We start from the raw sequence: 14,033 nt of genomic DNA on the forward strand, positions 1-14,033 counted from the left end.
AAATTAAATACTATAATAAAAGTAAATTATCAAAAATACCAGTTTTTTTTATCTAAAAATTTTAATGCATCGACATAATATTATGCAATAAGGATATCATATATACATACATATATGCGTATATTAATCACAATCGTACGATTTTTTGCTAGTCCAACCTTCATTTAAATAATAAAACACCTTACTTATGCATAGTAAAACGCCTTTTATTTAATTTTCAAACCTCTTTTAACGTAATTTCACTTAACATAGAAAGTTTTTGGCCCCAAAATATAAGTTAAACAAGGAATTACTGAAATATTTTTCCTTGTGCCTAGAACAATTGCATTATGTAATTTATGAATATAAAAAATATGACTTAAACAAAATTGAGTAAAATGTACATATATTCATACTCTTATATAACATATTTCAAGTTGTTTACAATTTCAATAAATTTTTTTTTCAGAATAGTGATGGTGCAAATCTATCACATATAGAGAATATAATGTGTCTGTAAATAAATAAATTATTAAAATTTGAACTCTTTTTTTTTTTTTAATTTCGAAATTTATAAATTATCAATTGTTTTGCACTAAAAAGAAAAGATTTTTTTTTAATTATGTTTATTAAATTAATATTCTCGTTTTAATTGCCTTTTTCTGATTCTCATCCCTGGTAAATTACGTCAATAAAAATGTATTTTACTCGTATTTTTTCGTATTTTAAATTAATTTCTTTGCAATTCATTATTATTAATAGGGTCTCATATTTTATTATCATTTTTAATTTTAATATACATAGCTGTATAATTACCGTGTATGAAAATAATTGTACAATAAGTAAATATGAATAAATAGAATTTGAGTATTTTATTATCTTTTCACAAAGTACCAATGAAATTTTAGGTCATGTGAATTTTACATAAAACTATACATACGTTTATGTTACGTATGTATAGAAAAAACGTGTTTATTAATTAAATATAAATTAAAAACAACAATCTAGTCTGAAATTTTGTTTAATAATACAATTATACAATTTAGTTTAACTTAATAAATTGTAATAATAAAATTAATATATATAAAAGTATTTACTGCACGCACATCTTTAAAATTTATTCCAAATATTAGTAGATTTCCGCACTTCATTATAGCTGATAAATAACAAAAAAATTGAATAAATGTTTAAAACGTAAGGATAATAAATGATTCTTCAGGTCTGATTTTTATTACAAAAATTTAGAAATTTCAGAGATAAAAATAATGTAAACACCTTGATTATTTAGTTAATAGGTGTATTCGGTAATGGACGCTGAATCCATTTGAATTTTAACCGATATAGAGGTTAAAAAGGGATTGTGTCTTTTAATGTTGTCGATTGATGTCTACGTTTGTAGTGTGCTGTAATCAATACAATGACAATTTTGTTTTTTTTGCAAAATTAAAATTTTTTTAAAAAGGATAAATAATTTTATTTTATGAAACTTAGTCGTAGAAATATTCAAATCAAAAATAATTTTTTGCTAAAACAGTTATTACTCTGTTGTATGCAAAAATTGTATAGTAACATTCATATGCAATAAAAGCTTTTTTAGCATTAAATGCTATTTGGCGGTGAGTGACCGTCAGATATAATTGTTGCCGACCGACATTTGACATTATCGATTACACCTATTTATTTAGTTATCTAATTTATTATTTCAATCGGAGAACTTTATTTTTAGTTTAAATTTTGATGTATGATTTTCATAGCGTATAATGAAGAACACATCGACGATTAAAAATAATTTTATTAATTTGCGTTCATATTTTCTATTTTCAGAAAATTAATGTAAAATTTCTAAAATCAGTATGTTTCTAACTATATTAACCGGTTAATAATAACTGGGTGCAGAATGTGACTCACTTAAAAATAGTTTGTACGATAACTTCAAAACCAACTTAGAATATATAATATTTTATAATTTAGAATATATATATATAAAAAAAAATATTTTCATAATTATATGAATATTAATAAGCATATTTTTAGAAGTACTTATATAAATATGAGATAGGGTCAAAGTTTATGCAAGATAGCCGTTTGTGTATGCACAAATTGCAAAAAATATCACGAGTTCTGAAGCGAAAAAGTCATTGAAAATAAATTTGATGATACGGCGATACATATTTTCTGACAAAATTTCGGAAGACGTTTAAAATATTCACCGTTTTTTTGTAAGATTTTTGGTCAATTTTTAATAAAGTTTAATAAATAAAGTAAAAAATGTAAAATTAATAAAGTTACTATTTCTCTAAAATTTTGCTAATCAAATTTTGTTTCTTATAGAACTTTCAAAACGGAAACCTTAATTTAGGAGGTATTTATTTACCATTTTTAATTTGTGGTTAAAAACGACCTCAGATATAAGTTACCTAAATTGAAAAGTAAAATACCAGTTAAGGGTTAAACGTTCATTTTCATAATAATAAATTATTATAATTAATATGTATTTTTTTATATCAGTTGCTAATTATATTAAAATTAATGCGTAGTAATTTAGGTCATTAGATCATAATTTTAAAAAAATATTGTTCTATTTTAATAAATTGAAAAAAAAATGGGAAAACCATATTTAGCTATGTATGTATATACTAATATTAGAAATTCTCGTTGAAGGAATGGTGAAAGTATATTTTAAGTTTTTACCTTCAAAGGGTGAGTATAAAATAAATTAAATTATTGTTACTATAGCTAATGCAACTACATACACACAAATCAGACTTGTAGAAAACTAGGGTACAATATTCATGTATACATATGTATATGAATTTGGTTTGCGAATTGCGAAATACATACATATGTAACTAAATACATATTTTGACAACATATTTATTTAGTATTTAACTTAAAAATCTGTAAATATAATAAATGTAAAATGGATTAATTAATTGAATTTAATTCACAAATTATATTAATGTTTAATCCTACATATGGGAAGTAGAATGAAGTGGAATTCGTATTCGAAAAACTCTATTTATCGTAAAACTATATATTATTACCGTAAAAATAAGTTCTATTTAAATTAAATATTTACAATAAACGTCCGTATTTCTGATTCATTTTTAAAAAAAACTTGCTGATGCAGGAGTAAGGTTATTTGTAGGAAAATATTTACGTTATATGACAAAATCTTGGATTAAATCTACGATAAGGTTTGAAAAGTGTTTACATATCAAACTGAAAATATCTTAAACTTCACGTCAGAATTTAACTATTTACTTTGAAAATTGCATATGATCGAAATATAATTCAGCTGATTTCTGCCCAAAACTTTCACAAATAATTAATTGTTGCCATTTTACTTCTAAAATATCTATCTGACAGTTAGCATAATAACAATAGAACTTTTTTTAATTTTAAACTACACTAAATCCAAATGCTGACAATTAATTTCAATAAATATGATTGACATAAACAAAATAAAAAAAATTATAATAGCCTAATTTCGCTTAATAATCTGAAATTTTTACAATAAATTAGAAAATTTTGAAAAACAAGAAAAGATTTATAACAAAACACTCAATTAATGGAAAAAAAACAAATCGGCATAAATAAATTATTTTGATAATAAATTCTATTTTATTTTGTAGCGAATATTTAATCAAAGTTTTCATTGGGGGTACTTGCGCCAATATGAACTTGATATTGTTGAGTGTGTTTTACGGTATTATGGTGTTGTCTATTTATTTATAATATTCTTTTATATATGTAGGTATGTACATATAATAATCGTACATGCAAAATCTCTCATTTTTTTAGTTTAATGATTGTTTTTTTTTAGATTGACAACATTTAAAACGAAATAAATTTAGAAATGTGGTAGGCATTTACATATGTATTTATCTATATGTATGTGTGCATCCATAAGACAAGCTGATAATATTTTGATTATGCATGCAAGTTATACATCGTGAGTATAAGTATGTATATGTAGTTATACATTAAATTTTCTAGCAAAGCAATACAACTAGAATGATGAAGTCCTAAAGACTTTGATTTGAAGTTTAAAAATTTTTCGAAGCATGTAAAAATTTTTATTTCCCGACTTACAAATTTTTTCATTTCAATTTAAAATTGCTCATTTTTCGTACAACATGTTAGGCCTTTTAATAAACGAAGTATATCACGATCAGTGTTCCCACTCGATAAAAACAAAATGTATCCAATTTCGAGAAAAAAATGTATCCAAAATGTATCCAGCCTTTTAAAGTATACATAATTATTATACAAAGTCGTCTTATTTTGTACAAATAAATTCATATAAATAATATTAATTTACCTTATTCAACAATGTGAGTTTCGTTATTTATAGTAAATTCTTTTAGAAATCATACGCAATTTCTATTGCACTTTAAAAGTTAAGGTCAGAAAATATAAATGTTCTGTAGCTGCTGAAACGATTCACTATGAAAACGGACAAATTCTATTTAGTCAGCAAATAAAATTTTTTTGGAAGATATTCATATTCTTCACGTTATTTTTTTGCAGTATTAGGTTTATGAAAATCTCTATTATATCTTGTTCTCTATTATAGACTTGTTTCCACATGTTCACATGATGCAGGATCTTTTTTAATACATATTTGAAATATTCTGTGTTGTCTATATACATTATGTCATTGTTATTTGTTTGTAATTAATAAATTTGTGACGTAAATTAAAAAATAAATATATAGTTTGAGCAGGTATCAGACAAGTAATTGAAAAAAAAATTGTATGTAGATGTGCACGAAACAATTCTATAATCAAGCAGTACATGCAAAAAATTACATACATATGTATTTGCCTGGACCCTAAATGATAATTATGACGCTGCGCATGTCTTTGTCAAAGTCTTGCGAACGGCTTGCTAATAGTACCTTGCTAATAGTACATCGCAAGACTGTATTTGATAACTTTCTTTTAGGTACTTTTTATAACCATTTTTGGAGGTTAAGACTCTCCTGTAAGAAATATAAGTATCCTTCTAGATTCCCTTCAATAAACTTCTATTTATTTTTCAATTTCAGTTAGTTCAGGTCTCAGACTAATCCCGAATTCTTTATCCGGCATTTATAATTGGGGGAAAAAGAAGAAAACAGGAAATAACAGGCTTATGTTACACCAATTAAAATTTGTCAAAAAATTCAATAAATTTTAATTTAAGTAATTATTCGCTACTTTTTTAAAAAGAAGTTATCATAGTTGGCATTTTAAGCAAATATGAATTTTTGGTACTGTGATTAGTAAAGTCGACGAACATTTAACCGAATTTGAATGAAAATTTTATGTGTTTACATTTGATGTCTTGAACTAACAACATTTTGAATCTCGTGAATAAAATTATCGGCTGATCATAAATTGAATAATTGATGAATTCTCTAGATTCGCTCCATTCGCTCCGCCGGAAATGCGAAAAGGGGCTCCATGTGAAGATATTTCATTTGAAAATAAATAAAATACTACCATATCTATGAGATTTTGTTTTATTTTCTGACGAAACATAAAAATATTTTCCTCCTTTATTAATAATATTCATATGCGCACATCGGTACATATATTTGCGTCATAGCCCATCAAAATAAAGATTCAATATAGTAAATTCACAATGTTGTGGACTTGTATGTGAACTTTCTAGAATCGTATCCCTTACACAATCTCTTATAGCAACGTAATCGAACAAATCGATTTCAATTACAAATTGAAAAATGGAAAGTAAATTACTTTTAAATAAAAATCAGTAAAGGGACAGTATTGCGTTATATTACATAAGTATATTAAAACTTGTAATAATGACTAATAAACTTTAGAAAAAAAGAAAAACATATTTTTCCATTAATAATATTCAACCTTTTATAAACAGGAAATTTTGCATATTGTACGGTTATTTACATTATATATTATATTCAAGTAGTTGGTTTTGTATACATACAATGTGGTGCTATAATTATGATTGACATGATTGATAAACTCTATTGATTTTAATATCAAGATTTTATTTATATGAGTTAATAAAAATGCAAAACATTTTTCTTATTTACTTTAAAAATTTTATTTTTTATTTTTCACAGTCCGTAAGCAAAATTTTTAGAAATGTCGCTACCATTCATTCTACTAATTATTTCTGCGGTAAAATATAATTGAAAATTGACATGCAGTATTTGATGGTAGACATGTAATTTTTAGTTTGAAACTGCTGTTTATTGGTTTAAGTCTATTAACAGGTGAAGTTTTAAAAGGAGAAATTGAATATGTGTAGAACAATAGACAACTTCAAAGATGTTTAAAGCAAATTATCTGAATTGCAAAAAGTGTGATACAGTATTTAAAAAATGTTTTATTATTTTAAATTTATGTTCACAACTCAAAAATAATATATACATACACATGTATATTACTTGCTAATAAAATGAATAATATTTACAAAATTGCTTTACTGGTAAAGCCAACTTCATGATTCTACAACAAAATAAAATTTAATGTTTTTCGTAACATTTGCAAAACAAAAATTTAAATTTGAATATTTTTCATTTTTACAAAAACGAAAATTTAAATCGTATCTTAAAATAGCTTGCTATTTGGTTGCATTAAAAATAAGACAATATGGTAATGCTAAAATTTGCTAAATCATAAAATTTGACATTGTAAATTTAACTTAAAGGTACACTATATGGGAGTGTACTTTATGTTGACTTAATTTTTTTTATTAAGTTATGAACCAATTATTTTTGGGACAAAAGATGTGATTCTAAATTTTTACGTCTTTCGAATTTTTTCAAATCAACATAAAAATCTGATTATATTAAAAAAATAAAATCCATGACAAATACATGAAAAAATGCAACACAGTTTACATTAATAAAAAAGCAAGCAGATACATACATATATATAGCAATTTTATTCGAATGTGTACATAGATATGTATGCATATACATTATATGTGAACGGAGATATTTTTATCAAAATTTAACTAAAAATTAATCAACTGTAAATATTACACAAATATTGCATATTGCTACAGAACTATCATCCATTTTTTCATCATTGATTCAATGGCACATCACATCTCTTGTTTTTTCATTGGAATTATCACATGACGCGATTGGGTATTACTCAAAATGACAAAAGTACTGAATAATATCCTATTAAATTATGTAACGTGTCAAAAAACATAAACCTATTATATGTCTAGGCGTGTTGCATTAAATCCAATAGCGTTCTTTTATTTTCAGGCCTTTTATATTTTCATTTTAAAATTCTTTTAATAATGCTTAAAAAAAATTTTCAATTAATTTACATTTGCTTTTTTTAAAAGAAATTTTTTTTGTAAAAAATGTTTTGAATTTTTTTGACATTTTAATTTACAATCAAAATATAAACTCAGGAATCCATTCAATTTTAAAAAATAAAGAAGAATTTTAATTTTTTCTTCAGTTTATGCATTTCGATGTTTTTAATTTTGAGAAGAAAATATAAAATTTAGAGCCCATATATGCCAACGCGGTTAAAAAAAAGGTAAAAGCATCGCTTGATGTGTGTGTATGTTTTATATTCAAAAGAATAATCTAAAACAATTCAAATGTTTCGAAAAAGTTTTGTTAGATGGCCGTGTACACAACCCTTATGACCTTTTAAAATAGCTTTTCAATCGTACTGTACGTTTTGACAGTTGTCATTTTGATAAAAAATTAATTTGCGCTGTCAAATGAAATAGAAGGAAAGCATTTTACATCCTGGGGGATAAATTTTTATTTTTATACAAGGTGAAAAAACAAGAAAAGACGCATTTAATAATAAAACAGGAATATCTTGGATAAAGTTGTGATTGAAGATAAAAATATCAATATAAAGTGAAGTAAAATGGTGAACGAAGTTGTATTAAATGAATTTCAAAGCAAGATATTTGAGAAAATATCAAAGAATGAAGTGGATGATTTTAAAGCACTATTGGCTGTTTGTAAGGATACAGTAAATTTTGTAGATAAAAATGGTATGACTCCGCTTCAACATGCATGTTATAAAGGCAACAAGGAAATAGTACAAATGCTTTTAGACCAAGTAAGTACATGCACAATACCGAATCAACAAATTTGCGACGCCGCCGTATTAATCTTTCGATAAATATATACATGCATACTTATGTATATGAAAATTGAGGTTATATTTTTATTTTTATTACTTCCGTGAATTCTTTTTTATATTTTAGGGAGCCGATGTCAATTATAGTCAACATGGTGCTGGTTATACTTCATTACATTTTGCTGCATTATCTGGAAATACAGATGTTTGTGTTTTATTATTAGATGCTGGAGTCAATGCAAATACTTTAAATTCTGTATCGAGGACAGCAGCTCAAATGGCAGCTTTTGTTGGAAATCATCAATGTGTAGCTACAATTAACAATCATATTTCAAAATCTGAAATAGAATGTTATACAAAATTGCAAGGGCATCAAACTGAACCATATTTGCAACCTATTTTACTGGATAATTTTCATAGATTTGTTATACAAATAAACATTCATCCCGTTCGGGTTGCATTAAATTTGCAAAAATATTCTTTATCGGATCATTTGAAATCAGTAAACAAAGTTTTAGAACTTATGATGGAAAAAGAGATGCAAAAAAAATATGATGTAAATGAGTTGATGGCTTATAAATATCATTATTTAAGTTGGATTGTTAAGGAAATAATGCGATGTCAAGAGCATTTCCAAAATGCTAAAAAAGATAATAAAACTGATTCTTCAAACGAAGGGAAGCATGATTTTATCGAATTGTTTGCAAAGAGAGTACTAAAGGAAAACAAATTGGGCCAATTAGATTATTTAGAATATACAATAAGAGATTGTGCACGAGAATTTCCTTACAGGGAATGTACAATTTTTAGACAAGTTGTATCACAATTGGCTAATAAAGATTCTTTGCCAGCTTTAGACATTTTAAAAAATGCAATTAATGGAAGTAGAGGATTTGTGGTACGTGAAATATACATAATTTCAAAAAAATATTTCTTAAGACCTCAAAATGTTTAATATTAATTGGTTACATTGACAATATTTGTTTCAGGATGATATAACATTTTGTAGCTCATGTGGGGAAGAGAAACCGGATAAGAAATGTTCAAAATGTAAACAAGTGCAATATTGTGACCGCGAATGTCAACGTCTTCATTGGTTTATGCATAAAAAGAATTGTGCAAGACCTACATCAGCTTCTGCATCTGCTTCAGGTAGTCAATCTGCTAAAAAGGATATCGATGCTAATGACATAAGAGAACAATTACAAAATTTAGTTGCTAGTTAAAAACCTTTCTATCTTAATTAAATAATCTAAAGCAGAAATAAATCTAAAACAAATATTAAATTTGTGAACATTAACTGCTTGTACTGTAAACAAAATAAGTAACAAATGATTATTTTAATCTTAAAAAAATTTAAATCATAGGATAAAATGAATGATAAAATTATTACTAAATTATAATTTAACATCGTCACTTTTTAAATGATTTTTAAACAAATAATTTTTACTAGATTTTAACAATAAAAGCTGTATGCCATATGTAATTTGAAGTGTTTTTTTTTTTTTTTTTTGATCTAATAACATAGCTGGCATGAAAATGTAGAGGATTTTTGTTCTCTAAAAAACAATATTAGTTTTTTTTCGTTGTTTTTTCATTTCGGTTAGTGTTAAGTTCTAATAAGAAAAAATATAAATTTGGTAAATTTTTATTGTACAAAAATTACGAGCGTTGGATTTGTTAGTAGTAGACAATTATAGTTTTAAAATATAAAACACGTGCATTTAATTCATTTTTCAAATTTCCTTTAATTTAGAATTGTACAATTCCTGCCCATGTACACTAAGAAAAAAAAAATAAAGAAGAACAGTTTAAATCTTCTCAATGCTTATTTAAAAATAAGCAGACCAATTATATTTATGTATGTGAGTAATAAGTCTAAGCATAAAATTAACATTTATTTTTTTTTTTGAAAATTCAAACTAAATCTATTAGAAAAACGAAAAGTTTTTAAATTTATGCAGGTTTAAAAGTCTAATAGTCTAATTTTGATGGATTTTGCGATAATTAAGACGTGTAGATCTAAATTTTAAAATCTAAGTTCTAATCTAAATCTTAAAATTTTTTTTTGCATGATTACTGATCTAGAAAAACTAAATGTGATGTAGTTAACTACATACATTCATATAAATTTTTATATTTTTGTAATATTCCTCATTTTGTAATGTGCTACAAAAAGCAGAGTTTTATCGAACATGCTAAATTTGTAGATTTAGTTTCGATTTATCAAACATCCATCATTTTAAGATTTTAATTAAAGAACTGTGTTATCAAAAAATTCTATTTATTCTATTATTTTTTGAAGAATAATTTTTACAAATATGTAATTCGAATTATTTTTAAAGCTTATGTCAATTGATTGATTTTCCATATTTATTTCAAATACATTAGCCTAATAAGCTAACGAAGAAATAAACTGAAGAAGGGTTTAATTTTATGATTTCAAAGATAATTTTTAATAACTCGAATTTGAATATTCATATTTAACATTTGTGTTCTCTTATATTTTATAATAATGAGATTTTATTTGATACACATTTTTGTTAAGATAATGTAATTAAAACATTTTTAGAAATTATTTTGTATTTTTTTAAAATATAATACTTGATTTCAGAATTTTTAATGAATTGCACAATATTTATTATCGACCAAAATCTTTGAAAAATTTTGTAATTTTGTAAACATGGGGTTTCCTGAAATCAAACATATTTAGGGACACAATTAGCATATTCTGTTTTAAGTATTTTTCTTTATATCATGTTAAATTTTGTTTTTAAAATCAAATTTTTAGTGTCAAGCTTTATAATCTTTTAATTAAAAAACAAAAAATAAACAAAAAAACTCAAAACAAAATTTACTGTAATATTAAATGAATATGTAATCGTGTGTAGAAAACTGTATTAAGTGTTCTGAATGTTGTCTGTAATTTGTATCCGAAATAAAAACTAGGAAATTTGAATAAAATTACAAGTTTATTTGAAATTTTAGGCTTTTTTTATAAAAGAAAAACTAAATATAAAGAAAACGAAATAAGAAAAGTAGTTTTTGTTCTCATTCTGAAGGAAACTAAATTAAAACCAAAAAAAAAACAAGATTTTTAAACTAATTTAAAAATTAAAAACAAAAATATTTTAGGAAAGAAAAAAGAATTAAATATCTAATTATTAGATTAACGAAGAAGAAAATTGAAAAAAAAAAACTGGAAAACAAATTTGAAAATCAGGTATTGTAAACTTTGTTTTGTATAGTCAGTAATTGTAAAGTAATTGTATAACTTCAAATTAAATAACGAAAGTATAATAAAAGAAAATTTGAATGAAATTATTTTTTTTTATTTACTTAACTTTAATGATATTTTAAAATGAGGGCAAAAAAAAAATTTTTTTTTTTTTAGGGATTAAATGAAGCTACATATGTAAAATCGTAAAAAGTAGTCAAAGGAATTTTTTGTTAGATATGCAGAATTATAGAGGATTTTCGATAATTCATTTCTAATTTACGTCTTAATACACCACAAATTGCCCCAATATGGCCTAAGTGTACCCTTAGGGGAGTCGTGTTAACATAAGTCTTATTATATAGCACGTTCAATAAATTCAAACTCCGAAATCTGCAAATATGGAATGTTTGGAAATGAAAATTGTGATTAAAGTTCTATAAAGGAATTTTTTTTATAAAAATTAGTGTAAAAATATTTTACATTTGATATTGAAAAATTCCCAAATACATTGCAAATCGGCAAAAATAAAATATTCAGTCTCTGCAGATTTGTAGGTATGTGTGGAAATAGTTTTCAGATTGAATTTAAAACTTTCACTGCATATCTGAAATATCACCATAAGTTTTTAATTGCTTGTAGCGAAAAGTCGTGAACTATAAATTGTAAGAATTTAAATTAAGTAAAATATCAAAACTAAAATAGATAAATTAATATTTAAAATCATATAAAATTTTTATTATATAATAAAAAATCTTTTGATATTAATTTGACCCGAGTTTTCTATAGTAGATATATATATATGTACATGTTTAAATAATAAGTATTATAAATACTAATTTTTGTTGGAAGAACCAAGATTTTAAGAGTGTTATTAGTAGCTTTTTTTTGCACAATTAAGGATTAAACAAGATTGACCTGAATTTCATTGTATTGTTAAAAATAAGAATAAAAAAGAACTAGAAGAAGTATGTTAATACAAGCAACAAACACAAGGTGAAAGCAATTGACAACAATGGCGTTTAAAATAACAGAATATGTATTACTGAAGCATGTAATTCACCAGCTCCTCTATGTGCCCTTTTAATCCCTAAATACATAATTTTTTTAATATTTTTGTTTTGTATCTTTTTCATTTTTTTTTGCATATTGAAAGTGACCTTTCTAAATGTTTTTGTAAATTTATAAAAAGGTTCAATTGTAAACACTTTGTTCGATTCAAGAGTGTATTTTGTTGTCTTCTGCTTAAGTACTATTGTTATTGTTAACCAAAAGGAAAAAAGATATTTCTTTATATAAGAATATTTTTAAGAATACCAGATAAGTTGGATTTTAACTGGCTTTGTATTTATTGTAGTTATACTATAAGTACAAGGCTTTGAACCAACCTTATGTATATGTGTATTTATATTTCATCCTTAAAATATAAAAGGATGTGATTAAAAAAATTTGTTGTCTTTACGAAATAAATGCATTAATGACGTTATCCTTATTTAGATATCTTACTATTTTTATTTGTGCGGTAATTTTATGTTTTAAAAAATAATAATTGTTTTGTTTTTAGTTTGAAAATCATATTGCCGATGATTTTTTTAATTCATTTACATTTAACTACATGTTTTTTTAATTTTTCGTTTTAGGATTTTATGATAATCTTTTCTTAACTTAGGTGGATTTAAATAAGAAAAATTATTTAAATTTATTGTTCATATAATTATTTCAAATTTCTAAGATAATGGTTTTTGTTTTTCTATTTAAAAGAGGCCAGCTAAGAACATTAGTGCGGTATTTTTAATAATGCTTTTCGGAATGTTTGAAGATTAGAAATGTTATACTAGAAATTCGGTATAATATTGTGCAAAATTTTATTTGCACGCTTGAATATAATATTATAGTTATCTTTCATTTGTTGAGGGTTAGTTGTTTTATGAAATACTTTGAAAGAAGTTTTTAAAAGAATTGTTATGAGTTTTTCTACAAATTTAGACTTTAGTGCTTTTTCTAAAGATTTAGCAATTAAATCAATTGGATAAAAACGCACACTTAAAAATAGAAAATATTAATTTCAAATATTATGAACAGCTATTTAATTAGTAAAACAGAAATAAATAATTGTAAATTTGAATTTTGCCAAGATCATCTCTTTTTATTTTCTTGAATTTAAACTTGAACATATTTTTGTTTTCCAACTTTAAAATTTATTTGAACCGTTTTTGTACTATTTCACATAAAAAAAAGGCTTAATCTACTTCCATTATGTATATACAATAGTGATTTTGCTTCTTGATCTGAATTTCTTTAAATTTAAGATGAAGCAACGGCAATCCCATATTTCGGTTAGACTCATCACTTAAGATGATATAATAGAGATTTTAATAAACGCAATAGGCCAAAAACAACTTAATGAATACGCAATATATTTTTAAATATTTTATAAAATCAAAACATTTCATGTGATTTAAATGCACTAATCATAGTTATTTCGCTATATTCCGAAAAATTACCCATGTTTATGAATAAATAATGTTGCTATATTGTCTATGAACACGCACCTACGCCAAATATGGCAATATACTGTGTTTATGAGAAGACTAAATATTACTGAAATTTTTTGATTTTTAGTATAGGATTGAAAAATTTCGAAAATTAATTCAACATTCTCAGATAATAACAAAATTTTTGAATAATTTCCCATAACATCAAGTGATACGCCTAAAAAAAATTTGAATGAATAA

At 24.2% G+C, this 14,033-nt stretch overlaps 1 protein-coding gene across 1 annotated transcript; it reads left to right on the forward strand.

The window, feature by feature from the left end:
• The first annotated feature begins 7,713 nt into the window (after window positions 1–7,713).
• On the forward strand, window positions 7,714–10,307 carry LOC129609114 (ankyrin repeat and MYND domain-containing protein 2). The gene is made up of 3 exons (XM_055520993.1): window positions 7,714–8,060; window positions 8,209–8,979; window positions 9,071–10,307. The coding sequence occupies exons 1-3, from the start codon at window positions 7,863–7,865 to the stop codon at window positions 9,305–9,307; spliced, it is 1,206 nt and encodes a 401-aa protein (XP_055376968.1). The 5' UTR covers window positions 7,714–7,862; the 3' UTR covers window positions 9,308–10,307.
• Window positions 10,308–14,033: the final 3,726 nt, after the last annotated feature.

Source organism: Condylostylus longicornis, unplaced genomic scaffold (assembly GCF_029603195.1).
Source record: "Condylostylus longicornis isolate FDR11 unplaced genomic scaffold, ASM2960319v2 ptg000038l, whole genome shotgun sequence".
NCBI lineage: Eukaryota > Metazoa > Arthropoda > Insecta > Diptera > Dolichopodidae > Condylostylus > Condylostylus longicornis.

Bases quoted from the DNA above. Each gene is read 5' to 3' on its own strand.
- LOC129609114 (XM_055520993.1), top strand. From the start codon at position 7,863: ATGGTGAACGAAGTTGTATTAAATGAATTTCAAAGCAAGATATTTGAG. The intron at 8,061-8,208 runs GTAAGTACATGC...TTTATATTTTAG, and splicing joins TACAAATGCTTTTAGACCAA to GGAGCCGATGTCAATTATAG. The intron at 8,980-9,070 runs GTACGTGAAATA...TATTTGTTTCAG, and splicing joins ATGGAAGTAGAGGATTTGTG to GATGATATAACATTTTGTAG.